Raw genomic sequence first — 25,958 nt, forward strand, 5'->3', positions numbered from 1 at the left:
AAAGGAAAATACATTTGACTGGATTCTTTTTCAAAGTCCCACCATTCTCACATCTATTTCTGATTTCACACTCATCAGCACTCAACACTCCACATGTTCTATCCTGGCTAACCAGATCTCTGGGTGACAATACGGGGGTGCTTTATCACAACACTCATGAGGGGCATCTCAAGAGGGAGGGTGATCAGATCTCTCAGGGCCATTCTTATGTGTGTCTTTTAAGTACAAAATTCAGTGAAAGTGTTACATATATATATATATATATATATATATATATATATATATAAAACCTCACCTGAGGATATGTTTATTGATTTTTTTTAAGAGAAAGGAAGGGGGGAGAGAGAGAAACACTGATGTGAGAAACATCAACCCATTGCCTTACATACATGCCCCAACCAGGAATTGAACCCACAACCTAGGTATGTACCCTGGCTAGGGAACGAACCCACAATCTTTTGGTGTATAGGACAATATTCCAACCAACTGAGTCACCTGGCCAGGGTGAAAAGTGTTATATTTTTAAAATGTCTATCATATAATTTTTTTTATTCAAAATGCAACACAAGGACTATGAATTGAAAATATCCTTTGTCATATTCATGAACTAGGAAAACTGTGACAGAAAAGTTCTTGAAACTCTGACATTCTCAAGTTTACCGAAACATCAAAAAATACCACAATTCTTTGATTGTCTGGCAGGAATTCATTTTCCTTGTGCTCCACGGGTTCCTATAGAACAGGATCTCTTTTATTTAAACTTTTCCTGGAAATTGCTTTCTGAAGTGAAGATAAATCATTTGTTTTATAAGAAAAGAGCCAGCCATGTGTTCTGTGCACCATCTCAGGCAATAAATTGCATTTGTACCATTTTTCTCGTCTCTTTCCATATAGCTTGTTGTGTCTTATACACAGACTCCTGAAAAATTCTTTCAACTTGTATATGGAAGCCACGACTGTCTTCCTCCAGGGCATTGATGGTCCGAAGAGCAAAGGGAGTCCTATCCCGGGGCAGGGGATTGTTTAGGGGCCGCATGGGTATGACAGAGTTGTATTTGTGCTGTCTGTTAACAGAGTTCATTAGGGATGTGTAGAACTGGAACTTACACCAGGTATCTCTTAAAAAGTTTTCAGTCAACAATAAGATTGTCCATGCAGACCCATTTACAGCATCATCTAAATTCTGTAAATGCTGCCTGCCACCTGGCATCTCAGCAAAAATTATTCCAGGTTTGATGCCAAACCCATTTTGGAGCAGATCCTGGACTCTGAGAGCTTCGCTTATGTCATCTTCTGCATGCAATATCACAAATTTGAAGAACACCTCTTCTTCTGCTTCATCGTCAGACATCCCATCCACTCCCTCAGCTCCCCGCTGCTCTCCTGTTGGCATCTCTGTTGTACTGCTGTGCCCAGCAACATCACGCAGGGGGATTTTAGAGTTCCTGGAATCTGACTCATGATGTCTTTGACTTGTATCCACACTGTGGCTTTTACCCAAAGAGAGAGAAAGAGAGCAAGGATCTATTTTAGACTTCCCAACACCCATTATAAATATCCAAGTCGGAAGAGAAAAGCTTTAATTCTTGGCATTTCTTTTCATTCTAAAAGAAGAAATAACAAAGAGAACATTGTAAATTTAATCAAAACATTAAAAATATAAACTTGCATTCAACCTGAAAAGCTCAAAAACATGACAATACATAGGTCCTTAGAAAGAAATGCCAAACAGATCACTGGGAAACAAAATCACTTGTCTTTTGTGAGCTTCTAAGGGCTACTACAGATAGTCCAAGGTAAGTTAAACTGAGGTGTCCAGGGAAATGTAATAGGAGACATTTGGAAATATTAAATGGCATTATATTAGTACTATAAACCTCCAGATTAAAATGAATTACTTTGGTATTATAATGAAGAGGTACCATAGCACCCTATCAATTTGGAGTTAAAATATAACTTTTCCATTATCAAATTATTGTGTGGAGTAGAAATATGAAAATCTAAAGAAACAATATTCAAATATTAAGTATGAAATTTATTTTTGTATCAAACACAAATACAAAACAGAGTACAAATATCCTAAAGTTGGCTAGCAGGCAGCTCCTACTGACTCAGCATAGAAAAATCAAAAATGTCCAACATCACTGGTTTAGAGCTTTTTTATTTGTCTAAGGTCAGGCATTACTGCTGTAATGGGGCTGGTGGAGAAATTATAATGAAATTATAATAAGGGTTGTGAAAAGTAAGGCATACTTTCTTCCAGCTAATCCTGGGAATACTGAATAAAACACATTTATTCACCTAGGGAAAAATTAACATCTTGGTTTGGAAGTGAAATCTAGAAACAAAGATTTGTGATTTTGTCCAGTGAAATCAACAAAGATCATTATTGTCTAAACTCATTTTTTTTATTTTAAAAATTCTAAGAGTGGAAGAATTTGATCAGCCATGAAAGAAAAGTATTCCATGTGAATCTAATTTAAATAAATTCTCAGATAATGCTGGTAATGTTAATGGAACTCCAAAATAGGCAGTTATATAGCGTATTCTTTTATCAAAAGAAAATTTAGGATACATAAATATAGGCTTCCTATTTTCAAACATGGCCCACATTGTTTATTTTCCAGAGCATTTTATTTATTGTTCATGGACAAAGACCAGAGTTCAGTAAGAAATCAGAATTACATTCATAATAACATAAGTAACACAGCTCCATATGTCAAAATAATTCAGGTTTAGAAATCATTCAGCAAAAATGATGGAAAATAGTTATGAGAAGAGAAAATAAAAAAGAAACACAGGGAACTTCTTTCTAATATATATATAGAGAGTGAAAGGGTTTGCTACTGCCTCTGAATAGGGAAGGTATCACTGCTACTGTCTGCCATTTATTGTATCTGTACCTCAGGTTCTGACTCCACAGTGAAGTATGCCAATTACCAAGAGGCATTCTAGGCATGATAACTCCAAACTGCTGCTACATACGTATACACATATATACATACATCCCAAATAATAAAAACAAGTGAACTTGAACTCTTTTCATTGTTTAGGGTTAACTGCTGACTTTGTTACTGCATTATAAAAAAAGGTTTTACTATGCAAAGTTGCAGAAACAAGCATCCTCTGCATGATGACATAATTGTTAAACCACTCAGAGACATCTCTTTTCTGTGCCTGTTAAAATGATGTTCATTTATTCGTTGAGATAGGTTTGTTAAAGCAACTTAACATCATTGTTTTGATCACGAGTTGCTGCAGACAAGTGCACTTGAAGTAATACAAGATAATCATAAAAATGTCAAAAATTTCTAAGGTAAAATGGTGTGTCTAAGCCAATTGCAATATTTTTTGAATTTCTAAAAAAGAATTACAACTTCATCTTATTTTTCCAAATATGTCAGAAAAAAAGCAAAACACTCCAGAAATCTATGGTATACTGTTGAACTTTCAAGCCCTCCCACCCACCCTGACCCTAAGTAGACCAGAGAGAAAAAATTTAATGACAATGTCTGAAAAACTTCACTATGACCTTCTAATTTGGAAGGAGAGAGGGAGGAGATAGCCAAGGTGGGAGGATGTGGAAAGCCATGTGCTGGAGACCTTTCTCATCACCAGAGACTCCACACGGGGGATAGTCCTGATCCATCATTGGGGTTAGTTCTCAAGGCTAGAAGAAGGAGAGAACTCGACTGTGCTCTCTGAGCCAATGAACTCCATCAGTAAAGAGGGCTCTACTGGAACAGAAGGAAGGAATGGAATGCTGATGGACATGGGTGGAGGGGAGGAGGCTCACAAGAATCCTGGAAAGCTCCCTTTCAAGTTCTCCTTGCCCATCAGGCATGGTCAGCACCAGGTCTGAAGCACTTAGGTTTCATCTCCTTCCCTCAGTGAAATGGGAGGAGAGTGAGGGTGGCCGCTGGGGAGACACACATGAGATGACATTCACAGGAATGAAAACACGTGTGCGTCACTTTTCAATTTACTTTTTAAAGAAAAGGTAGTGGTTGAAATACCTAATGACACTGAAAACAATTGTGTTGAAGAGTCTCACACCCACTATTATCCATCCAGTTACCCCATGGCCTCCCACTGGTCAATTTTATGAGTTTCTCCTATATTTTTCTACTGTTTCTTTATAAATATAGTATATTCTTTTTTCTCTTTTTCAAAAAAGTATTATATACAATGTATATGCATTACATATATGTATTATATGCAACGCACATGTACTAGATGTAGGTATACACATATGTGTTGTAGGCATGTACATACACTACGCACATGTGCACACATGTGTGTTGCATATATTTTTATATATTATTTTTTGGGAAAATATTATATACATTCACACACACAAACAGCCAAATACTAGTACATACATAGATTGCTTTTATCATTAACACCGTGGCTTCAGAGCTTTCCACACCAGCACATAGAGAACTTCACTCTTCTTCACAATGACATAATCTTCCAGCATGTGGATGTACTACAACTATCCCTGTTCCTGGATATGTGAGTTGTTTCTAGTCTACTACTATTATGAACAGTGCTGCAATAATAACTTCAGGCAACAGTCATTTCATATGTGTGCAAGTTCATCTGTACAATAATTCTACCAAATTGAGTTTTTGTATGAAAGGACAAATGCATTTGTGATAACAATGATTTGGCCAAATCACTCTCTGTAAGACTGAACCTTTTTTTTTGTTTGTTTGTTTTTATCATGATACAATGAGACACCCACTTCTCCCTCCCTTGCCACAGCAAAGATCCAAGACCACCACAGCTACCAATTATTATTGCCCACAGTCCAACAGAGCTAATCACATCCCCTTAGGCAAGAGAAAAGTGGAAAAATATAACCCATCAGAATGAAGCCCTGAAACTGAGATTCTGAAGGGAAGATCAGAACAGCTCTGAGATATGAAGGATGATGGTCCGGAATGTATCCACTCTATATCTAGGCAAAAGATATAGAACAGAATCCTCCACATTAAACAGGACTAAGATGGAAAGAACAGCTTGGCAAATATTCAAAAATATTATAGGAAATAAAAAAGAACATAAAGAAGAATCATAGCATACAAAAACTACATGCTCCAGAATCAGACTATGAATGCAAATCCCAGTTCTGCTGTAAAAAAACTGGGAGACTTTATATAAATTACCAATTATATTTGTGCTTTGATTTTATGTGTAAAATGGTAATAATTATAGGACCCACATTTAGGGGTCTTAGTATATAATTACAGTACCTATAAAGATCAAAAGGACTTATGGCAATGTCCCCCAATCTTTAGCAGCTATTACTGTTATTAAATACGCACCAAAGAAGCTGAAGAAAAACCAACACAACAAACGCTTATGCTCTGGGGCAGTGCTACTCAAAGTGCAGTCCACGGACAAGCTGCCTCTCTGAATGTTCTGGTGCCGGCCTACGACAAGGCAAGGAGATTGTGCCAAGAGGCCAATCAACTACATCACTTAAGTATGCTGTTCAGTTCAGCTGACTTTTTTTCATAGTAAGATAATTTTCTATGAAGAAACCAGAATGGTTTACATTGGGTGTGTGCTTCTTATATTACAGATAAGCACTTTGATTAATATTGCTCTAGGAGACAATAAAGAGAATATGTTACCAATAAAACAAAAACATTAGTCCTGGCCGGGTAGCTCAGTTGGTTAGAGCATTGTCCCCATGCACCAAGGTTGTGGGTTACATCACTGGTCAGGGTACATACAGGAAACAATCAATGAATGCATAAACAGGTGAAACAACAAAGCAATGTTTCTCTCTCCCTCCCCCACTTCCTCTCTTTCTAAAATCAATAAATAAAAATATTTTTAAAATATTGAAGATGAGACAACACAATTAGATGAAAAGAGAGACTGTAGACAAATCAAGGAGCAAACACCATGAAATGAATATGAAACCAATCCATATCAGTTAAATATGGCAAAAAGGCTTGAAAAAAAAATCATAGAATACACAACAGAAAAAAAGATAAAAAATATAGCAATTTGAAAAAAAGATATAGCTATGGAGATTTCTTTTAAACAGCAACTGATATAATGAAAACAAATGCATCTGAAATAGAAAATCTAATAATACAACAAAAAAATTCAGAGGTATAACAGATTCACCACCCTAATCCAAATGATCCATCTTACTGATGACAACCAGACATTATGTGCACAGTACAGTGTATGACAAGATTTGCTAATGATGTTGAGCAGGCACAGAATATAGAGTTTGGAATTTGGAATTTGGAAGAGAAGTACAGCCAGAAGATGTATATTTGGTATTTATCTGTGTATAGATTATATTTAAAACATAAAAACTACATGAAATTATTGACAGTGAGTCTAGATAGAAAAAGAAAAGTGGATTTCTGACTTGCCAGCCCCCACCATCACGGGAGCCCTTTCCTAAAATAAATCTCCCTCCCTCCTTCCATCTCTCCCACTCTCTCTCTCTAACCTATTAGCCCTGTTTCCCTGGAGAACTCTATTACGGACTTCTTTAAAAGTTTGTTGCCCTAAAATTAAGATTTAATGTTTGCATTTTTAAAACATTATGACCACTTGAGAAGAGAGGCTCCCAAACAGTAAGTAAAATAATAATAATAATTTGATAAGACTGTCAGCTGATTTCTCAAGAGACCTTACAGGCAAGAAGGGGCTGGAAAGAAGTATTCCAAATCATGAAAAGCAAGGACCTACATCCAAGATTGCTGTATTCAGCAAATCTTTCATTTAGAATGGAAGGGCAGATAAAGTGCTTCTCAGATAAGTTCAAGTTAAAGGAGTTCATCATCACCAAGCCCTTATTACATGAAATGTTAAAGGGATTTATCTAAGAAAAAAAGATAAAAAATATGAACAGTAAAATGACAGCAAATTCACAATTATTAACAACCACACCTAAAACAAAAACAAAAGCAAATTAAGCAAACAACTAGAACAGAAACAGAACCACAGAAATGGAGATCACATGGAGGGTTAGCAACAGGGGAGTGGGAGGGGGAGAGGGGGGAAAAGGTACAGAGAATAAGTAGCATAGATGGTAGGTAGAAAATAGACAGGGGGAGGGTAAGAATAGTATGGGAAATGTAGACGCCAAAGAACTTATATGTACAACCCATGGACATGAACTAAAGTGGGGGAATGTGGGTGAGAGGGGGTGTGCAGGGTGGAGGGGAGTGAAGGGAGGAAAAGGGGACAACTGAAACAGCATAATTAATAAAATATATTAAAAATAATTAGATAATAAAATGTTTGCACATATACAATTTTTAAACTTGCCCATGTGTTTACTACAGAAAAAGCTTTGTGTTTAAATCATTGCCTCTGAAATTTAACACATTTAAAATTAAGGAATCTAGTACTGTACTAGACTCCTTCAGCCTTTAAGTTCTTTCCTATCTAAACAGCACCATCTTCTGGCGAATACATGTAAAATCAATGGTTTCTTGTCTTTTTCACCAACTTAATTTTTTTAAGTAATTTTGTTGATTATGCTATTCGAGTTGTCCCAATTTTCCCATTTTTGTCCCCCTCCACCCAATAACCCCCTTACCTCCAGCAATATCCTCACCCCAGTTCACGTCCATGGGTTGTGCAAGTAAGTTCTTTGGCTTCTCTCTTCCTATACTGTTCTTAACAACCCACCCCTCCTATTTTGTACCTACCAATTATGCTTCTTAATCCTGCATCTTTTCCCCCATTCTCCCCTTTTCTCCTCCCAGCTGATAACCCTCCAAAATAGCTAGGATTCTCTATAGCTAGGATTCTGTTCCTATTCTGCTTGTTTGCTTAGTTTGTTGGTTTTTTCTTTTTAGATTCAGTTGATAGTTGTGAGTATGGTGTCATTTTAGTGCTAATAGTTTCAATCTTCTTTGTCTTAAATAAATCCCTTTAAAATTTAATGTAATGGCTTGGTGATGATGAACTCATTTAGCTTTACCTTGTCCGGGAAGCACTTTATCTGCCCTTTGATTCTAAATGATAGCTATGCTGAACAGAGTAATCTAGGTTGAAGGTCCTTGCTTTTCATCACTTTGAATACTTCTTGCCAATCCCTTCTTGCCTGCAGTATTTGTTTTTTTTTGTTTGTTTTTTTTTTTTGAGATATCAGCTCACATCAGCTCATAAGTTCCTTATGGGAACTCCTTTGCAGGTAACTTTCTCTTTCTGCTTTTAAGATTCTTTCTTTATCTTTAACCTTTAGCATTTTAATTATGATGTGTCTTGGTGTGGTCTTCTTTGGGTCCAACTTATTTAGGATTCTCTGTGCTTCTTGGACTTATATGTTTATTTCCTTCACCAAATTAGGGGTGTTTTCTTTCATTATTTTTTCAAGTAAGTTTTCAGTTTCTCACTCTTCCTCTTCTTGGGGCATCCCTAAGATTTGGATGTTGGCACCTTTGGAGATGTCCCAGAGTCTTCTTATACTATCCTCGTTTTTTTTCATTCTTACTTCTTCCATCTGTTCTGATTGAATGTTTATTTCTTCCTTATGTTCCAAATCATTGATTTGAATCGCAGCCTTCTTCCCTTTGATGTGGATTTTTATTTCACTTAGTGTAACCTTCATTTCTTCCTTTATGTTGTTGCCATACTCAACAAGTTCTCTGAGCATCCTGATCACCAGTGTTTTGAACTCTGCCTCTGGTAGGCTGGTTATCTCCATTTTGCTTAGTTCTTTTTTGGGATTTTGTTCTGTTCTTTCATTTGAGCCACATTTCTTTGTGTCTCCTCAATTTGGCAGCCTCCTTGTGTTGGTTTCTGTGTATTAGGTAGAGCTGTTTTGACTCCTTGTCTTAGCACACCTGTTAAGTTGTATGGGGTGGAGCCTTAGGTATTCACTGGGGGGGGGGGGGACTTACTTCACTGAGTTGTGGCTCTGTGTTGAGGGAGGGCTCAGAGAGGGGATAATGCCACTGCCTTGCTGCTGGAGGTTTGCCCAGCACTTGCCCTGTTTCCAGTCACTTCACCAACTTCCCACATGCAACCGGCATCCTTCCAGCTGTTGCCCTGGCATTGAATCCCTGAGTGGGTGGGTTTGCATGTGTTCTAAGTCCATATGGGCCCTTTAAACTGACTCTCCTGAGAAACCAGAAAGTTCTTCCACTACCCCAGCCCTCACTGGGTTTTATAGCCAGAAGTTATGGGGCTTTATCTTCTCAGTGCTGGAACCCTGGGCTGTGCAGCCTGGCCTGGGGCTGGGAATGCTTGTTCCCAAGGTATCCCTCTGGATTTTTATCAACCACACGTGAATGTTGGACCACTCGTTCCACCACTGCTGCTACCTCTCCACATCATACTCCATCTCCTTGTCTCTCCACTCCAACTCTGAGTCTCTGCCCCTCCCTACCTGTCTGGGTAAACATGGCTTCTTTAAATCCTTGGTTGTTGAACTTCCATATAGTGCAATTTTTCTGGAAGTTCTGGGTGTTATTTGTTTTGAGGTTAGTTGTAATTCTTCTTGTGGTTGTATGAGGAGGCAAAGCGAGTCTACCCACGCCTCCATCTTGACCAGAAGTCAATGAATAAATTTTGATGCTAAAAACTTACTCTGTACTAAGACCTGCTAGGTTTAAGGGCTGTGAAGCCAGAATAAGTAGAAAACTAGGTGTTTCATTCAGGACTACAGGTGCTAGAAAAGATACCTGCAGCACAGAATACTATGTATTAGTAGGGCTGAGAGAGCTGGACATTTTCCATGCAATAGAACCAACATTTACAAAAACAATGAGGCACCAGAGGGCAAATTCTGTTAGGATAATTTTACAGTATGTGTTTATATGGCTCACGTGTATTAATATAAAGGCAAGAGGAAGGTAGTGGTAAGAGATAAGAAGAGAGATAAATAGGATTAGAGAGCATAAGGATTCTAATCTATTATGTTCAAGACTTTGAATTTGACCTTGTTGACAGACAGAGGGTCCCTGGTAGGTGTAAGTCAGGAAGTGACATGATCTGACTTGTTTAGACAGGGAAAAATAGCTGCAGTAAGGAGACTAGGCTAGAAGCCTGGAAGGCCTTACACTGGGAGAACAATTAGTTGAGAGGCAATAACCGGAGTGAGAAAGCAGAGTCCAGACCTAAGGAAGTAATAATGGACACAAAGACGTGTAGTAGGTAACAAAGGCAAGTAGGTGCCAGAAAGAAGAATCAAGTGTGCCTCCCAAGCCTTATCCTTGTGTAATTTGGTAATGTTGCCATTTGCCAAGATGAATGGGGTGAGGGTGAAGGTGGGTATGATCAGTTAATCCAGCTGGGGATATAAGGAGGTTGGGGTCCCCATAACCTAGAAGACGAGCTGTCCAATAGGCAGTGACACAGGTAGGCTCAATGTTTGGGAGAGCATCTTCATGGAGGATAAAAGTTTGGCACTAGTTCAAATTTGTGAGTAACTAAGAATAGGTAGAAAGAAAGAACAGAGATAGAACTAATGCCTGCAAGGGATTCAGAGGAGAAGGGGCCCACAAAAGAAGGGGAGGAGTAACCCTGGAGCAGGAGGAGAATCAGATGCAGATGGGTATCTGGAACCAAGGGAAGAGAGTGCTTGGAGCAGTGGTCAGTCCCCTGCATTTAGCACCTGGATGAATGGTGGAGTCACATCAGACTGCAGTATGCTTAAGAGTCTACAGGAAGTGAGGGCCTGAAGAGAAGGGAAAGCTTAGCTGAGAAAGAAGGGAAAAGCAGGCCAATAGGTACAAATGAGCATAGGGTCAGGAGAAGATTTCATTGAGAAGTAATACTTGGACTGCCTAGAAACTGAGGAAATTTGCTAGTAGAAAAAATAAACAATATGGGCGGGAGCATCTTAGAGCTGAGCTGTTATCCTCTTGGTCACCGGGCAGTCTGTTTCTTGTCAACTTCCCTCTTTCCCTAGGAGGGCAGAGAAAATTTGCCACTTAACTCCTGAGTGTGCTGTGCTGTGTGATATGTCTGTGATGAACACTGGGTAATGTGGTGACATACAGGACTTTGGGGTTTACCTTCTGGGAAGATTAGTGCACTTTTGTTTGTATGAAGTATAGTTGCATTATCTTGAAAGAGAGCATATTGCTATTACTATTGTTTCCTGGCAGTTTAGATGTGGAAAGAAGTGGGGTATGATGTGAAGTAGACAAAGGAGTATTCTGCAGCAGGTACTGCAGGTCTGCTCATCCAAAATTTATTCCAACTTCCTTTTAGTGTGCCTTCCTGAACTCCCTGTACCACAAGTACTAAGAGCTGTATTTCCTAGACTCCCTTGAAGCTAGGGTTCAAGATGTAATTTAAATTCTACCAATCAGATGTACTTACATGTCTGAGTTAAATATGAAGGCAGGCAGAACACGAGGCACCTACTTTGCTGGTTCAGGCTCCAGCAGATTTGGCATGATTCAGGAGCTGGCAGCTCCCTGATGTGGCAGGTTTCCTGGTCATGGCAAAAGCCCCAGAAACACTAGACCCATGCTGGTAGGTGGTATGAGGAGATGTCATTAGACCCCTAAACACTCAACCTAGAGTCTAGCTCTTCAACCTTCCTGATGAGACTATAAATCTTGGAATACCCTCTAATGTATACCTTTCTGCTTAAACTAGCTAGAATAGATTCTGTTCCCTGCAACTAAACTGTGATGGGTATGACATCCCAACTCAGGACAAGGAGCTACAACACAGGTCAGCAGCAAACATGGCCTGCCACCTATTTTTTTAAAAAAATTTTTATTGATTGATTTGGGGTGGTGGGGAGAGAGAGAGAAAAAAGAGAGACTACTTATTCCACTTTATGCATTCATTGACCGATTCTTATATGTGCCCTGATGAGGGATGAAAGCCTTGGCTTGTTGGGACAATGCTCTAACCAAATTGCTCCAGCCAGGGCCCACCTGTTTTTGTAAATAAGGCTGTGCTGGAAGACAGCGATGCCCATTTATTTATGTACTCTCTGCAGCTAATTTCCTGTCACAGAGGTAGAGCTGAGTGGTTACGGTAGAAACCATATGGCCCATAAAGCTAACAATATTTACTTTCTGATTCTCTCCATAAAAAGTTTGCCTACCTCGAGATGACAGCATGGCAGTGCCAGGATACAACAGAACAGACCTGTGTCAGCCAGACAGGGAACATGTGGACTTTCCTTTCACTTCATCACACTGAAAATGTTTAAAATCCCAACTAGGGTAATCAATACTTTCAGGAAAAGGTAGAATTTGAATCCATCCTGATCTTATACTGAAATAACATTACAAATAACATCATCACCTGCCCAGTTATGACAGCCAGAAACCTGAGGCATGGCTGACACTTTCCCCTTCCTCTCCTACACTTCCAGTTCCAGCTATCACCAAGTTCTGTCTATTCAGCCTCCAAAGCACATCTCAAATTGCTCTGCTTTCCCTCTCCACATTTTCACCCTAGGTCAACATCTCTCCTCTAGTCCACTACACTGCTTCCTAATTCGTCTCCTCTGTCCACTCTGGCCAGTCTAATCCACTCCATTCAGCAGCCACAATGATCTTTTTAAACACATACATCTGATCGAGTTACTCACATTTATGACCCCCCCAATGGCTCTCAACTGCTCTGAGAGTAAACATTTCTTAATGTGATCAATGCTGTTCTGTATCTGACTCCTCAGTTCCAACTTGATCTCTTTCCTCTCTCCCCTTTGTTCCTCCAGCTCCCTGAACATGAGTCTTTTTTTTTCAGATGCTCCAATTTGCTCAGCTTTCTCCTATCACAGGATCTATGAAGACATTTTACCACAATTTTGAGGTATGAGTTATGCGACCATAGTTTCTTATTAGAGAACTTGTATGTAGTATCATGGGCTAGCCAAAACTCTACTGAAAGTAAACAATTAGAATGTCCGAAAAACGGAGGAATGGCAACATCATAAATTATGTCATATTTTTATATGATGAATCCTATTAAATTGTTAAAAGTTTGAGTGTTATGAATAATTTTAATGAGAAATGCTTCCATAATAAGTAAAAACAGTAGAGTATAATATAGCATATACAGTATGATCTCAGCTTTGTAAAACAAACTAGAGAAAATAGATTGGAAAGAGGTACACCAAAAAGGTAATATTGGTTATTGGTGTTTGGTAGGTGTGTAAATGTGCATATAATCTATATGTGTATCTATATATATCCTTTTTGTACAATGACAATGCAATCTGAAAATTTTTTTTAGTAAATAAGAAAACTGTTTTCTAGGTTATGTGCTTTTAAATAGAGGTCATCTAACGTGATGCCCAGATAGTATATTCCTTATGTGCCATATCTGCACATTCCAGATGGGTGGAATCCATTCCCAGGTTTAACTATTTTTGACCTCCTACTTTCTATCTATATGCAAATTTTCAAAGAGTCTGACTTTGCTAACTCTAAACCAAACAGAGATCTTCCAATATTCTACTTATTTATAAGCACCACACAGCAGTATCATCTCCAACTAAACAGATCCTTGAGCAAGTACTCATGTAATTACTTGAGAACAAGCACATACACATACACAAACTGCTTCTACCAGGTTAAAAAGCAAAAATACACAAACAGACCTTGCCTGGGTACTGGCTTTTTCATCTGTGAAGCCATCTCTGGACTCACTGGCTAGGAAGCCCCACGTTGCTGAGTGCTGTCTAGCTCACGCATACTGAAGCTTATGACAGCTGTTTTCATTCTAATGCACTCCTGGCTTCCCTTTTAACCTTCCTACTCTTCTCTTTGATAAATATTCCAAATCCACTTCTTTTAAAATTTTATTTAATATTCTATTGCACATATTTATTCATGCATTCCAAGTCTGAAATTAATTTTTTTTTCTACAACAGGGTAGGGTAATACATATACTACTGATAACATCACAGAACAAATTCCTTGGGATTAAAATAAGAAATAAACATTATAAATAAAACGGTCTTTATCCCCCAGTGGCTTTTCCTAAAGATAAAAATATTTTTCATTTCCATCCCACATCTTTTAAAAAGAGAACTAAATTTTGCTGTAAAATCTTGGTATTCTGATAACTGCTTAGTCACTACACTTAAAAAACTTGTATAATATTTTCTACTTCATTGTTTGTCTTTCGATTTAAAACACCTGTTACTGGTATCATTCAGAAAGTCTCCAAATTAGAGATCACTGCTTCCTGCTGAAGCAATGGAATTGCCAAAAAAAATATTGCATACTTTTTTCGGTAGACTGGATAGCATTTTTCTTTCACTTTCTAAATTTAAAAATGAGAACTGGCACCAAAGGGCAAACTCCCAAACAGGAAGAACATTTTATAAAAGCACGGAATTTAAGGGCAAACTGCATTTTATCAAAATGAGGCTCAAGAGAAAGCATCTGTTGTTGTGCACTTCAATATTAGAGAGTCCTAGCAACCAACAATGTTCTAGAGGTGCCATAAGCTCCATGGAATACTAGTATCTGACAGCAACATACCTGCGGGTCAGTAGTAAAAAGAATTAAAACAGGACCATGGCAGATAAAACATTTGAACAGGGAAGTGAGGGAAGTAAAAGTGTACAGCTTGTGATGCCCACGGGCAAAGGTCCATGGCAAGCAAAGGCAACAGCAACAGGATCTTCACCCCTTCACTGAAATAAGCAATGAAGAAGGTGGGAGATAAGATGATAGTCGTCAGGAATTAGATCACATAGGGCTTTGAAGCCATTGTAAGAGTTTGGTTTTTATGACTGTGATAAATGGCCACCAAAAGGTTTTGAAGGGAAGTCAAAGCTCTGATTATATTTGAGAAAAGTCATTGCTCTTTGTAGAAAGACTATAGAGGAGCAAGGGCAGAAGGAAGAAGAGCAAATCAGAGAATTCAGTCATCTGGGTAAGAGAGACTGTGGTTTGCATGAGTGAGGGAGTGAGATGTGGTTAGATTTGAGGTATTTTTTCAAGATAGAGACAAAAAATTGCTAGATGCTTGGATGTAGGGTCTAAACTAAAAAGAAGGCATCAAGAATGATTCCTAGAGTTTCAGCCTAGTTGAATGGCATTAACATTTACTGAGATAAGGAAGGTAGCTGAGGGGAAAGTGGGGGGACAACTGGGTGGGTGCCATATCAGCAATTGTTTTTGACCATTTTTTCTGTGAACAACCTGGTCAAGAACCAAATTGTTTGAGAACTGAGATGTTTCAGAACCAAGATTTGACTGTACTAAATTTAAACATCTATTAGATTTCCAAATGGGGTTCGTGAGTAAACAGCTGGATGTACACATCTGGAGGTCGGCAGAAATAGAGATATAAATTTGGAAGTTATAACCTTATAGATGTTATTCACAGCCATGGAATATGGCTTAGACAGAAACTGTCTTGGGGTAAAGTATGGCTACAAGAGAATATGGCCAAGAACTGAGCCCTGTGGTACTTCAACATTGAATGGTTGGGAAGAGGAGTAGTCTGCAGACACAGGAGTGACCAGTAAGAAGAGGTGACCTGGAAGCCAAATGAAGAAGGAATATCCTGGAGGGAGCTAAAGTTAAAACCGCACAGATACTGCATTTCACAAGTGATAAGGGGTCGATGAAGACAGAAAGCCCAGAGGAATGGGTGGAGGATGAAATATGAAAAGTGGAAATAGAGACTTGGTGGCAAGTCATTTAAAGAAGTTTTGTTGTTGTTGTTTAAATAACAGGGAGCAAAGAAACGGGCAGGACCTAGAAAGGGTGTTTGCTGGTGGGGGGCGTGGATTATTTAAAGGCAAGATTTATCAGCAGACCAGATTTGTTAAAGGAACAAATAAAAAATATTCTCCTCCATGAGGAGCAAATGGTTCAACAGTATAAAAGTGGTTTATACTCAAGTTCCATACAGCTGGACATGGGTAACATTTACTTTGCCTCAGAAGGAAGTAAGACATTATTTTAGTCTGGCTCATCTACTTTTGGATTTAAATGAGATATAAAATAGAGTTGCTTATCTCCATTCATAACAACACACTATTTAAAGTGTTAAAATATGATATTTTAAAGACCCCCCGTTTTTAAAGTTTACTGCCATGAAAAACTGGAGGGGTCCTAACTAATATAAAACCGAAAACTAGTTCACAGATGCCAGCCCAAATTATTTTTATCCAAATTACCTTTTGTACAAGAAGCCAAAAAAGAAAACCAAAACCTTGAGCATTTTGTGCCTGGCTGAGGTTCATGAAGAACCTGTAAGGCATTTAAGACTCCAGGCTATTTGCTTTATGGCTCAGAGGTTTCTTTTAAAAAATGGGTTTTCTAGTCTAGGTGAAATTTAGAACAGTAGAAAGTTGTGTGGATTTTGCCTTCACAGTAAGGAACCCGCTGCCGGGCCTGTAGCAAGGCAACCCGGCTCCTAAGCCCACCCCGAGCCCGGCGGCACCTCCCCCGACCTCCGCACCTTCTAGCTTGTAAGGAGTGCGGGCTTTCTCATCTTCTTCAGCCCCTGAGCGGACCCACTCGGTGGGCGACTTCTCCTGGGCTTGGAAGGGAAAGCTGACCAGCCCTGTGGCCACGCCCACTCCCAGTGATCCGCCCACCGGAAGTCGCAAGACTGCGGAGTCCCCACCCCTCAGATACGCGCGGACACTGAACCCTTGGCTGTCGCCTTGCTCCGCCCCCAGCTCCACCCCCGCAGCTGCCCAGGTATTGCTTGGGCCAAGGAGGCAGAGGCTGTAAGTGCCCTGGGGGCGAGTCTGAAGTTGTAATCTGGCTGGACCTGTCCGCGTGGGAGGAAAATACGGGCCATTCACTAGGGTGGAGAAGAGGAAATCACGCTGGAGAACTCTCCTGCAGGCAAAAGTGCACTCTCCCTGCGTTGTGGCCAGGAAGTGCGGGAGGAGGGGAAGAGGGTGGGAACTCCACTGTAACTACTACTCGAAGACCTGGGTACTGGGATGGGGGTTGCAGCCACTGCTTCCGTCTTCCAGGCACACCCAACACTGAACCGTCAGTAAAGTCTAGGCCTCCTAGACCGGACTCCCTGGGAAATGGCGTGTCTTACCCAAACACGCAGATTCTGGACTTTTCCCCAAGGTACAGCGACTACCTCCAAGGTGATCCCTTGACGTTTCCTTTCCCTTTGGACTCTCACTGAATGTCACTGCAGCCAATCACCCCCTACCCCGAACAGCCACCTTGCTCAGGTTCCTTTTCCACAACCGAAACGGACTGGGAATTCACTGATTATTAAGGAAGAACCAAAACAAAACAAAACAAAAGAAAAAAATCAATCAAGTGAAAGAACCATAAAAAGCCTTATGCCAACATAACAAACGTCCAAGCATGTAAAAATGTTTGAGTTTATTTGAGCCAAACTGATAATAATTGACCCAGAAGCAAAATCTCAATGAATTGAGAAAATGGTCCAGAGAAGGGCAGTTTTGCCCCTTGTTTTATACAATACAATCAAGGGAGGAGGCGTAAGGGGGTTATATGAAATTCATTGGTGATAGATTAGGGAGGTGGGAGAAAGCAAAGCCGAGAAATCTGTGGGACTGGATAAAAAAGAAAATGAATAGACACCTATTTCTGTAACAGGTGGGTAGAGAACAGTTAATGACACAACAACAATGAGGGGCTCTGTGGGCTTCTGCTCTGGTAGGAGATTGTGCCCTGAGGGGTCTGGAAAAGGGAAGTTACCCTGACATTCCATGGGTTGAAAAAAAGGCAGTAAGACCAGCTCAGTTAAGGTAGATTGACCTTTGTCAAGAAAGATACCGGCCCAGGACATGACTTCCTGCCATGACCTGTTTTCAGTTAGAAAGTTTTTAGACTATCCTGTGTGGTTACTTTAGGTCTCTGAGTTTGTAAGGCCACCATGCCAGCCTCGTGTAGGCTTGTCAGGTTTCGTTCACACTTACAGAGCCAAGTACTGGATCCTAACTACTTCAGGCTCCCAATCCTAGTCATATCCTAAGAACCCAGTTCAAAAATAGTCCCCCAGCCCTTCTCTTATTCTCAGGCAATCTCTATTTCCAGCCACAGGTAGAGCTAAGAGTTATTTCCTGCTCCTCCACCCACACCCAACAGGATGGGTCATTAAAGTTTAATAGTAATTACTTGGGGCAACTCCCTAATTAGCACCATTGCAACACTATTCATTACCCTCTGACAGCTGGTTTCTTCTCATTCTATTTTCCAACAATTCTGTTTCAACTATTCAGGTAAATAGTGGCCTTGTTACTAAATTCCAATGATACTCCTGAGACCCTCTCTTTGGCAATTGACAAAATTGACTTGTTGTCTTCTCCAAATACTCTATTCCCTTGATGTCAACCACCCCATGTGGCTTTTATACTTATCAAACCTGTTAAATTCTTCTTTCAGTCTCCTCTGCCTGTTTCTCTCATAGCCCTTCAAATCAGTGCTTTTCAATTTTTTTCACTCTAGTGCTACTAATGGCAAATGCAATACACATTTATTTCACCATTCACCACCCATATCCCATGTACAAATGAACCCAACGTCACTAATGTCAAGAGTAAATTGACTTGAATATTTCCATTTTATGTTTCAAGTTGTTCCAAATTTTGCATTGTTCTTCTTAAGTTTGTTCTAAGAAAATATTTTAAATTGGTTACGAGGTTCATTACTTAAAATTTCTACCCAAATTATTAAGTATACATTTCAAGAAATGCACTAATAACTTATGCCAAAAATATCTGGTGTCTTTTATATGCTAGGCGCTAGGGATATAGTGTGAACAAGACACACATGGTCCTGGTCCTCCTGGAGATTTTGCAGTTTAGTCCAGGAGACAGACAATAGACATGTAAACAAGTAAGAAAATTTCAGGTCCTTTCATTGTCAATGAATGAATGAATGAATGAAAGGAATACAGCAGAGTAAAGTGGGAAGGACTGCTAATTAAATCAGAGAAGAGATGGCTTCTTTGAAATGTGAAATCTTTTCCCTGTGGCATCCCACACCTAAAATCCTTAACATTAAATGCTGATGTTTTCAAGGTCTGTATCCTCTGTACTCTTTAGCTTACTCTACCATTTCCCTGGACATCTTGCATATGCCCAGCAGACACTTACATAAACCAGTAAAAATATAAATGATTTGAACATGATTAATGAACTTGACCTGATTGATATACATAGATTATGGTATCCAGTGCAATTTCAAAATATATATTCTTTTTAAGTACATATCAGATATCAATAAAATTACTCCATATTTTTTTTTGCCATAGAGAAAGTCTCAACAAAGCAAAGTCAAAACAAATCAGAAGACTGGAATAATACAGAATATGTTCTCTGACCACCTAGGTATCAGTCTGGAAACCAAAAACAAAAAGATAACTAGATAAGCCTCTACATGTCTGGAAATCAAAATACATTTAAAAATAATCCATGGGTCAAAAGCAAACCACAACAGAAATCATAAAATTGTATCTGAATGTTAACAAAAACACTATATGTCAGTATTAGTGGGACTTAGCTAATGTCTAATGAGAACAGAACTTCTAGTCTTAGATGCACATATCAGAAAACAAAGCCAGAGAATCAACTATTTAAACATATACATCAAGACATTAGAAAAACACAGAAAATGAAATCTAAATAAAAAGAAACAAGAAAAAGAAGACCATAAAACAGGGTAAAAAACAACAACAGAGGATCAACAAGAGCAAAAGATGATTCTTTGAAAAGGCTAACAGCACTGGCTGGTGTGGCTCTGTGGAATGAGCTCTGGCCTGTGAACCAAAAGGTTGCTGGTTCAATTCCCAGTCAGGGCACATGCCTGGGTTGTGGGCCAGGTCCCAGTGGGGGGCATTCAAGAGGCAACCACACATTGATGTTTCTCTTGCTCTCTTTCTCCCTCCCTTCCCCTCTTAAAAAAAAAAAAAGAAAAAGACACCCCCCCCCCCCACCCCGCCAAACTACACAAACACAAAATTGTCAAAAATAATCATTTGAGGGCTCTGGATATTGAAGCGAACAATAAACTGAGAATCATTTTAAAAAACATGCTGAATTTGGGGTAGGAGTCTGTGGCATTTTTGCTAGAAGCTGCTCTCATTCTCCAGCTATGTTGGTGCAACAGTGCTTGCTGCCAGGTGAGGGTGGCAGTGAAAGTCAGGGGTTCAACTTCTGGATGGAGCTAACCTGACTTGGAGTGGATGGCAGAAATTCATAGCTAGTGGTTCTGTCAATAAAAATCACAAACTTGGGAGGACATAAATGGGGGAACCCCATAGCTCTGTTAGTCTGAAGCCATGGCCTCACATCAGATGAGCAGCAGAGCAGTGAATTGACTAGCAATTTAACAGGAAGATCCTGGAAGTGAGAGAGCTACTGAGGGTCAAGATTAGCTCTTCACATACCTCTGCATGACTGGGAGGTTACATATACACACGGGAGACACAAGCCTGCTCCTACAGATATGTGTGTGTTTGAACCCTGGTTCTACCGCTGATTGTGTGACCTTATGTGAGTGAACTTAACCATACAGTGCTTCAATTTCTTCATCTGTAAAATGGGGGAAAAGCATTGTTTAGTAAATAAACTATATAGCATGAATGGAGAACATAGTACAACAGGGACACAGTATTACAAAAGTGTTTACTATTTCTCAAAATGTGGTATAACAACACCTACAATGGAACCTTTGGGAGGAATGCCAAGATTCACCCCAGATCTACTGAATCAAAGTTTCAGGGGAAGAAACCACAGAAAGATCAGTTTTTTACATGTAGACTAGGTGATTCTTATAGCACAAATGATTGAAAATGATTACGTTCAGGTTAGATGTTGTAATTTTCTGTCTGAGATCTGTGTCCAGATGCCTTGAGAATAAGAAACTATCACATTTACTTCAGTATTCCCATTGCATAGTACACAGTAGACATTTAGTCAAACATCTACTGAACAGTAGAAAGTTTTAAAGTCCATCAATATCCAACCCTCCAATTCCCACCATGCAAAATAGATTAACAAAATAGTCTTAGTACTAAAACCTTTATATTAATAGAAAAAAGCTAAAATTACTCTAATATCATACAGAACAATTATTCTTTAAAACATTTTGAGTCATGGACCCCTTCAATAATATGAGGAAAATGACATGCTCTTTCTCTAGAAGGCTGAAGATATATGTAAAATCTTGTAAATAACTTTAAAGGGTTCATTCCAAGTTAAAAACATGTTATATGAAAGCTGGCTTGTTGTCTAACACTTAGAACAAAATAGTAATTCTTGAATCTCTAGTTCAGAGGTGTCCAACCTGTTGCCCACGGGCTGCATGCAGGCCAGGATGGCTATGAATGAGGCCCAAGACAAAATTGTAAATTTACTTAAAATGTTATAAGACTCAAGACTGTACACTTAAAAAAAATGTTATTAGACTTTTTGGGATTACATGTCGCAATGTCCCATAAAATAAATGTACATACACTCTTGCTATTTGTACACATGCATGACTTGCATTTTATGTGGTGTGTGCTTTCAGTGTCTTATCTTCCAAACACAGACAATAGAATTGATACCATCAGACGTTACATGTGCTTGTGATGACTTAGCAAGGTAGCGATTATCAATATTTCAATATACCATTGCAACATCAGGTGTTCATTATTATTTGGAAGTCAGGTAAGCATTCTTATTTGATCATTAAAGGTATTTCCATTTCTCAGCAGCACCTCACGCATCACCTGCCACGATTTATAATTGGCCCTCCACATTGTCCTGCATCAGCAGATGAAAGAGCTGTGGAAGGGCCCAAACCTTGCTTTCTATTTTCCTGTTAATTAATTTTCACAATGAAAGCAAATAAGGTCTTTTATCTAGTATTTATTTTATTTTAAATTTAATTGACTATGCTATTGACTACGCTATTACAGTTGTCCCATTTTTCTTTCTCCCCTTTACTCCCCTCCACCCTCCAATCAGCATTCCCCACCCCCTTAGTTCGTGTACATGGGTCATACATATAAGTTCTTTGGCTTCTCCATTTGCCATACTATTCTTAACCTCCCCCTGTCTATTTTGTACCTGTCATATTCTTCTTATTACCTGTACCTTTCCCTCACATTCCCCTCTCCCCCTGCCCACTGATAACCCTCCATGTGATCTCCATTTCTGTGATTCTGTTCCTGTTGTAGTTGTTTGCTCAGTTTATTTTCATGTTTAGGTTCAGTTGTTGATAGTTTGTGACTTGGTTATCATTTTACTATTCATAGTTTTGATCTTCTTCTTTTTCTTAGATAAGTCCCTTTAACATTTGATATAATAAGGGCTTGGTGATGATGAACTCCTTTAGCTTGACCTTATCTGGGAAGCACTTTCTCTGCTCTTCCATTCTAAATGAAAGCTTCGCTGGATAGAGTAATTTTGGATGCAGGTCCTTGCCTTTCATGACTTTGAATACTTCTTTCCAGACCTTTCTTGCCTGTAAGTTTCCTTTTGAGAAATCAGCTGATAATCTTATGGGAACTCCTTTGTAGAACTGTCTTCTTTTCAGATTATCTCCTCTTTAATTTTGGGTAATGTAATTATGATGTGCCTTGGTGTGTGCTTCCTTGGGTCCAACTTGTTTGGGACTCCTTGAGCTTCCTGGACTTCCTGGAAGTCTATTTCCTTCACCGGATTGGGGAAGTTCTCCTTCATTATTTTTTCAGAGTTTTCCATTTCTTGCTCTTCCTCTTCTCCTTCAGGCACCCCTATGATTCAGATGTTGGAACATTTAAAGTTGTCCTGGAGATTTCTAAGCCTCTCCACATTTTTAAAAATTCTTGTTTCTTCATTCTGTTCTGCTTGAACATTTATTTCTTCCTTCTGCTCCAAATCATTGATTTGAGCCCAGGTTTCCTTCCCTTCACTATTGGTTCCCTGTATATTTTTCTTTCACTTTGCACAGCCTTCACTTCTTCCTCTATTTTGTGACTATACTCCACCATTTCTGTGAGCATTCTGATTACCAGTGTTTTGAACACTGCATCTGATAGGTTGGCTATCTCTTTATTGATTAGTTCTATTTTCTGAGCTTTGATCTGTTCTTTCATTTGTGCTATATATATACTTTTTGTCTTGGTGTGCCTGTTAAGTTGTAAAGGTCAGAATCTTAGGTATTCACCAGGGCAGGCCAACCCCTTTCCCTGTGTTGTGGCACTGTATGTGAGGGAGGGATCAGAGATGGAACAATGACCCTTGCTTGGCTCTTGCTGGCTTTCAGTCACCTCCCCACCTACCCACATGCAAATTGGGCTCTTCTAGTGCTGATTCCTGGGTGAGTGAGTTTGTGTACATTCTAGGACCCTGTGAGTCTCTCCAACAAACTCTCCTGTGAGGCTGGGAGTTTCTCCTGCCTCTGCACTCCCCACAGGTTTTTATATCCAGGGAGTTTGAGGTCTTCTTTTCCAGGGCTGGAACCATGGATTGCATGGTCTGTTTTGCTTCCCAGTTATTTCTCTTGGTTTATCCACACACAAATGTGGGACTGCCAGCCATCACCTTGTCACCTATCCTTTCCACCCTGGCTGCCTGTCTCTGCCCCTCCTATCAGTCTAGATGAATGTTTCTCCTTTAAGTCCTTGGTTGTCAGACTTCCATACATTTTAATTTTCTGGCAGTTCTGGTTGCTTTTTGTTTTAAAATTTGTTGTCCTACTTTTGGTTGTACCAGGAAGCAAAGTTATCTACCTATGCCTCCATCTTGGATGGAAGCCCTATTATTTTTTTTAATACCAGTATGGCATCTACATCTCAAAAGAAAAAAGAACCTCCCAAAAAGAAAAACTATGGGTGAAGGAAGATTGTTCAATTAAAAGTGGACAGATGACTACTTTTCTGTAGAGGGAAATAGTAAAGCACTCTGCTTAATTTGCAGGGAATTTGTGCAAGTTTTCAAAGACTATAATTTGAAGAGGCATTATATGCAAAAAGCATGCCAATTTCAATGCATATGGATTGTGTCATAAGGACAAAATAGCAGAACTGAAAAGAAGTCTGCTCAACAAAATTTTTTTCAAAAAGCTGTAACTTGGTTGGGTTTCATTGTAAAAGCTAGTTATATGGTAGCATATTTAACAGCAAAAAAATCAAAACCATTTACTGACAGTGAGTTTATTAAGCAATGTATACAAAGTATGGCAGACATAATTTGCCCTGAAGAAAAGAGTGATATTTCTGAAATCAGTTTGTCTTCCCACATTACAGCCAGGTGAATTGAAAAAATTGGAAAAGTCTATTGAAATGAGTTTGGAGAGCAGGGCTGCTAATTTTGAATTTTTATGCTTTGGCGATGGATGATAGCACTGATGCTACAGATATGGCTCCACTTGCCATTTTTATTAGAGGTATTGATGACAAATATGTCACTGAAGAAATGGCTTCTTTAGTGCTGTTAAAAGACACAACTAAATCAAGAGATTCATTTGAAGCAGTAAAAAATATGTTAAAGCAGTTTTGTCCATTGTCAACATATCTAGTATAGTTACCGATGGTGCCCTGGCGATGGGAGGTAAAAGAGAGGGACTTGTAAAATTAATAGAAGATGATGCAATTGCTGCCCAAAATTCACATTTGATGAAGTATCACTGCATTGTACATCAAAAAAATTTATGCACAAAAGCTTTAAAAATGGATGTCATGCAAATCATCATCAAGACTGAATTTCATAAGAGCCAAGGGACTGAATCATTGCCAATTCCAGGAATTCCTTAAAAGTATTGATGCTGATTATGGCGACATCATTTACTTTTCAGAAGTAAGATGGCTAAGTGGAGGCCAAATGCTGAAAGGATTTTATGCTTAACAACATGTTGTCATTTATGGTATCAAAAACAAATTTGTGCTGGAACTTGATGATGAAAACTGGCTTACAGACTTAGCATTTTTATTGGATTTAACTGCTCATTTAAATGAGTTAAATATGCATCTTCAAGGTGAAAACCAACTTATCAATATCATGTTTCAAACCGTAACAGCATTCCAAATAAAACTGAAATTAAGGCAAGCTCAAATTAAGGCAAACAATTTTATGCATTTCAACATGTTAGCTAAACACAGTCCTGTGAACAGTGAAAAATAATGCAGCCTTACCTTTTGATTTGATACAAGAATTTGAAAACAGATTTCAAGATTTCTGGGAAAATAATCAATATTTTGCTATGTTTGCAATTTCATTTTCAGTAGAAATAAATATAACCTGCCAATTTTCAAATGAAACACATAGAGCTGCAACCTGACACTCAACTTAAAGAAAACTTTGATCATGTCTCTCTACTGGACTATAAATCCTATATTCCCAGAAACGAATATCCTTTGCTTCACAATCACGCCTCACTCATGTCATCGTTATTTGGCAGCACCTACATTTGCAAGCAACTGTTTTCAAGAATAAAACACATTAAGAGTAAAATTAGAACCAAAATATCTGACAAGCACCTTGAAAACTCACTAAGAATTGCAACTACTTCTATCAAGCCAGATATTGATGCACTAGTTTCTCAAAAACAATGTCAAAGGCCCCACTAGTTTTATGTTGCCCTCTTTTCTTTTACATTTACAATAAAAAAAATATTTAAAAACATGAATGACATGTTATTACTTAATATGTACTTTCCTATATTAGTGATCACAAACTTGGGACCTGCTCCACAATTATAAATGATTATTGAAAGGGTCGCTGCATAACTAGGGTTATTATGTGAGGACCTTTATGCTTATCTGTGGTGGCCAATATCACAAAAATTATGCATGGATTTTATTTTTGCTCATCAGTTTTCATTAGTGTTTGTGTATTTAATGTGTATCCCAGAGATGCCAAAAGGTTGGACACCCGTGCTCTAGTTCTAGAAAAAAGACAGAATATACTTGGCACTAAATTAATATTTGTTGAAAAAATTAATGAGTCACTGATATGAAGATATTATCTGGGGGAAATTGAACTCTATGAGTCACCCAAGGGTGACATAGGAAAAAAAAGTACAGAAGTTGCACATTTTATTCATGACCAAGAC

The 25,958-nt window shown here is 38.9% G+C and overlaps 1 protein-coding gene across 2 annotated transcripts in view; it reads right to left on the reverse strand.

Annotated features, from left to right (window-relative positions):
- Positions 1–500: 500 nt before the first annotated feature.
- LOC123818033 (TIR domain-containing adapter molecule 2) overlaps positions 501–25,958 on the reverse strand; it is a 49,163-nt gene continuing 23,705 nt past the window's right edge. Inside the window, exons 1-2 of one of the 2 annotated variants that reach the window (XM_045837903.1) lie at positions 16,393–16,521; positions 501–1,604 (exon numbers count right to left, since the gene is read on the reverse strand). In XM_045837903.1, the coding sequence (XP_045693859.1) occupies positions 845–1,549 (705 nt within the window). In that variant the 5' untranslated portion in view covers positions 1,550–1,604; positions 16,393–16,521 and the 3' untranslated portion in view covers positions 501–844. Of the gene's footprint in view, positions 1,605–16,392; positions 16,522–25,958 lie in introns of those variants that run through there. The other variant, XM_045837904.1, reaches the window with a different exon arrangement.

Source organism: Phyllostomus hastatus, unplaced genomic scaffold (assembly GCF_019186645.2).
Source record: "Phyllostomus hastatus isolate PE091 unplaced genomic scaffold, TTU_PhHast_1.1 phas_contig_254, whole genome shotgun sequence".
Classification (NCBI taxonomy): domain Eukaryota; kingdom Metazoa; phylum Chordata; class Mammalia; order Chiroptera; family Phyllostomidae; genus Phyllostomus; species Phyllostomus hastatus.